We start from the raw sequence: 4,018 nt of genomic DNA, 5'->3' as shown, positions 1-4,018 counted from the left end.
TGAATACTTCAAATCTGAACATTTTCAGCTCTTTGGCAATTACATGTTCCCAAAATCCTCAAAGTTTTCAACTGTTGCTTTTAGAAAAAGACCTGGTGGATAGTTTGTCTTTTCTCCGAGGAAAAATAATTCCTCTTGAAACTTTCAAGAAGGTGAAACTGAAACTCAAATTATATGTTTCCATTTGTTTTTAAATGAGGTGGAAATATTTATCAGCTTTCATTGGATGTGAAGTCTGTTTTATGAATGTTTTTTGCATCAGATGGATAAGAACCATGTCAGAAATGTCAGAATATGCCGATATCTGAATGTGGCAGCATGAAGGTAAAACAGGTAAAGGAAACTAAATGATGTTGACAATGACATCTGGGGAGGAAGTTACACCCCAGGAGAGATTACAATAGCCAGTGCAAATGTTGCAACAGTTAGAAAAAGGCACACAGACTCGTTATTAACAAGCAGAGGTGAGGTAGGGGGTAAAACTGATTAGCTCCTTTTAACCCTTTAACCTTGCAGTTTGTCTCTGTATAGTTTTCACCTGCTCTTGCCTGGAACTGAATTCAGGTGCTTTGCTGGTTTCTATAGAACTGAATCAGCATGTTTCCAGTGAGACCTATTGTCAGAGTTTTACCCCTGATACTGCTGGATAAACAGAAGCTCACTCAGGAACGAGGTCACACAGAGCTCAAGTTTTCACTCGCGAGAGGGAAGCAGTTGTCTCCAACCCACTTCAACTTGCTTTCCCCCTGCAGGTTGTTTTTATTGGTTACACACATGAATATTCATAAAGCTTGTTGCTTGCATATGAGAAATTACTATAGCTGGTTACAAAGTGTGATTGTGCTGTGCAAGCGTGATTATACATTGTGTGTGGTTATATGATGGGAGTGCAGCTCTCCCAGGACGTTGTCGGTATATCGTCCCAGCCAGGTGGCTTCCTTCATTGAGTCTGGTCTTCTCAAGGCTGCTTGTTCCCCTTATCGAGGTCAAGCACGTACTCATATGCGTGGGTTACACAGAGAGCAAACAGAAGCATTCTAGCTTTTTAAATGGCAAACTACAACACATACATTAAACCTAACTCCTATACAAGAACATGATGCAAACACTGATCACATTCACATGATGATAGTGCGATGATCGAGCCTGTTCCTTCATGCTGCCTTTAAACTGCAAACATTTCACCCCCTTGGAAACCAACCAATCTCAAAGGACTGAAAAAAAAACAACTAGTCAAATGACAATATAATCTAAAGGATTAACTCTGTTTTATTTGTTGTTGTCGATTTCATAAAAGCATTTTTGACTTTCAATAACAGAAAGCCCCTCTTCATGCTGAAAAATAACAACTACAGTCTTCAAAGGGTCATTAAAGTGGTCTTAAAATAGCAGTTAAAGCGAAAAGCTTTCACTTACGCAGAATACCTGCAACTCACTTCCTCTCAGCTAAACCACAGTCAGGTACAGGAAAAAAATAACTTGTTTCCATTGATCTGAAGCATGATCAACACAAGCAAAGTTTAAAATATCCACAAGTTTCTTTGATTTTTAATTCTGAGATTCTCACAGTTTTTTGCCAGTGAAGGCATCACACAGGTACTGATGATCCTCGGTGATTATAGTTGTTTTAAAATTTTATTTCCAGTGCTTTGTTACAATCAAACTGAAAAAGGACAAAAACAAGTTTCCCTTTGATGATAACCACAATAGTGGCATCCTGTCACAGAGGAAAAAGAGGAGGGTTTGAACCGATGTAACTGTGAGCTGGTCAAAGTGTTGATCTGATATCCCCCGAGAGTTAGGATGAAGCAAACGTCTCTGCTGTGGCTGCTCTGTAAGTACAACGATTACATACAGTATCTAAAATAGCTAAAGAGCCTCTATTTCTATCTATCTATTTCTTTTAGTTTCTTCTTAGTTCTTTCTATGTCACAAACATCCAGTCTGGGTTTTTTAGAGGGGGAGACACTCTTCTAACCTTATAGAGTAAGGAAGACGGTCAACAGGAAATCTGGATATTTGATTAGAAATGCATGCAGGGCAGAAAAAAATAATTTCTGGATTCACTTGTAACTCTCATACAGAGACGTGACATGAAACAAGATCTTTAAGGACTTTTTTTTTTTTTTTAAAGAAACTGGTGAATAAAAACTTTGGACTCAGTATTCTGGTGAATAGTTCATTCATTCATGTATGTATCAATTTGGTGTTATAGTAGGAGATAAAAATAATAACAGTATGGTATTTTAATATAGATTAAAGTGGAGTAGAAGAAGAAAGTTGCAAAAAAGAATAGAAATACTCAGCCCAGCAAACACGCCCCAGTGGAAGAAATAATAATAATAAAAAAATCTTTCTCTTTCTTATCAGTGTGTGATTCAGGAAAGCCAATGATGCCTGCCAGATTCTGTTTTTTAATAGTTTTCTCTGCTGTTTAGTTAAATGTCAAACTTTCTGCTGACCTCAGTGTCATTTCTCTTTAGTTGTGATCTCACTGCTGAGCTGCACAACAAACCAAGGTCAGTAACCTTCTTCTGTCACAGTTTGAGCCTGAAATGAACTGTAAGTCCTCTGGTTCTGTATCCATGCCTTCATGTAAAATTATATAATTATTACATTATTTTAACCCTGTAGATGCTGAAGGACTGTCAGCTTAGTGATGACGACAAACTGACAGGACTTAGACCAGAAGACCAGATCAGGGTTTTGGCTAGTTATTACACTTTCTAGGATGGAAATATGAGTCTGTAGTTTACACCAACATGCATTTTCCAGTCGCTGGCTGAACTCGGTGGGCTTGTAGTCAGGTTCACTGTTTCTCCCCTATGCAAACATCAAAATTTTACCTTTAGTTCCCCTGGCAGTTTTTCCACATAGCTCTTACTAGGGACTCTAAATCCTAAAAATACATTCTCTTCGCAGCTCGTCTGACTGTGAGTCCCAGCAGCTCTCAATTCTTTAAAGGAGACCCTATGTTGCTGAGCTGTGACGAGGATGACAGCTCTGCTGGATGGACTCTGAGGAGAAACACAAGCAAAAAACAAATGACAGAGTGCGGATCTGGGTGGGGAATATCGACTAATTCTTCCTGTAGCATCAGCTACAGCACCACCTGGGACAGTGGGGTTTACTGGTGTGAGTCCAGAGAGGGTCCCATCAGTAACATGGTTAACCTGACAGTCACTGGTAAGCTGAGTGTGTGGAGTTAGTGTTGATGAAGCTGTGTGTAAATGGATGAAATGCTGTAGTTTGTCTCTGTGTTGAGGTGGATCAGTGATCCTGCAGAGTCCTGTCCTCCCTGTGATGGAGGGAGATGACGTCACTCTGCTCTGTAAAACAAAGACCACTCCCTCCAACCTCCCAGCTGCTTTCTATAAAGATGGCTCCCTCATCAGGAAGCAGCCTACAGGTCACATGACCATCCAGCATGTTTCCAGGTCTGATGAAGGCCTCTACAAGTGTGACATCAGCGGTCATGGAGAGTCTCCATCCAACTGGATCACTGTCACAGGTGAGGAGCTTCTCTCTGATTTCGCCTCTTATATTTTTATTTCCATCCACATGTTCACCTGAGCAGTTGGGATTCTCTCTTACAGGTCAAGCTACAGCCACGCCCACCACCTCTGTAATCCTGCCCACCTCCTCAGCTCCTCCCCTTATCTCCACCTCTCTCCGGGTTGCGCTCCTACAGCTTTTTTACCCGGTGATGTTCTGCCTGTACTTCATCTCCACTCTCCTCATGGTGTCTTCATACAGAAGCAGGGGCACATTCTGATGCTAACACTCCCCAATTACCTATCAAGCGTATTTCTTTTTAACTCCATTACAAAAAATGATGATTGCTTCACCTGACGGTAAATAATCTTCTCATCTTCATGACAGCAGCACCACCAACCCTTCCTGAGCAGAGACTGGCTAAGGGCTGACAGTTCCTGTTCCATCAGTCAGACAGCTGTTATCAGGTCGCTGTGACTGAACAATGCATGAAATTACTGCTTTAATATAAAGCTGAAGTAAT

The 4,018-nt window shown here is 40.8% G+C and overlaps 1 protein-coding gene across 1 annotated transcript; it reads left to right on the top strand.

The window, feature by feature from the left end:
- The first annotated feature begins 1,803 nt into the window (after positions 1-1,803).
- Positions 1,804-3,775, top strand: LOC134623220 (Fc receptor-like B). The gene is made up of 4 exons (XM_063468400.1): positions 1,804-1,834; positions 2,923-3,186; positions 3,266-3,511; positions 3,597-3,775. Exons 1-4 carry the CDS (start codon positions 1,804-1,806, stop codon positions 3,773-3,775), a joined length of 720 nt encoding a protein of 239 aa, XP_063324470.1.
- The last annotated feature ends 243 nt before the right edge of the window (positions 3,776-4,018 follow it).

This window comes from Pelmatolapia mariae, unplaced genomic scaffold, assembly GCF_036321145.2.
Source record: "Pelmatolapia mariae isolate MD_Pm_ZW unplaced genomic scaffold, Pm_UMD_F_2 NODE_ptg000476l+_length_37564_cov_1, whole genome shotgun sequence".
Lineage (NCBI taxonomy): Eukaryota > Metazoa > Chordata > Actinopteri > Cichliformes > Cichlidae > Pelmatolapia > Pelmatolapia mariae.
Note: the sequence above shows the minus strand (reverse complement) of the source record. Positions and strands in the feature narration are given on the sequence as shown.

What these genes read in the sequence shown, in the direction of transcription:
- LOC134623220 (XM_063468400.1), top strand. Translation starts at nt 1,804, where the DNA reads ATGAAGCAAACGTCTCTGCTGTGGCTGCTCT. An exon ending in GTCTCTGCTGTGGCTGCTCT is followed by an intron (nt 1,835 to 2,922) that starts GTAAGTACAACG and finishes TTCTCTTCGCAG; the next exon opens with CTCGTCTGACTGTGAGTCCC. An exon ending in CAACTGGATCACTGTCACAG is followed by an intron (nt 3,512 to 3,596) that starts GTGAGGAGCTTC and finishes TCTCTCTTACAG; the next exon opens with GTCAAGCTACAGCCACGCCC.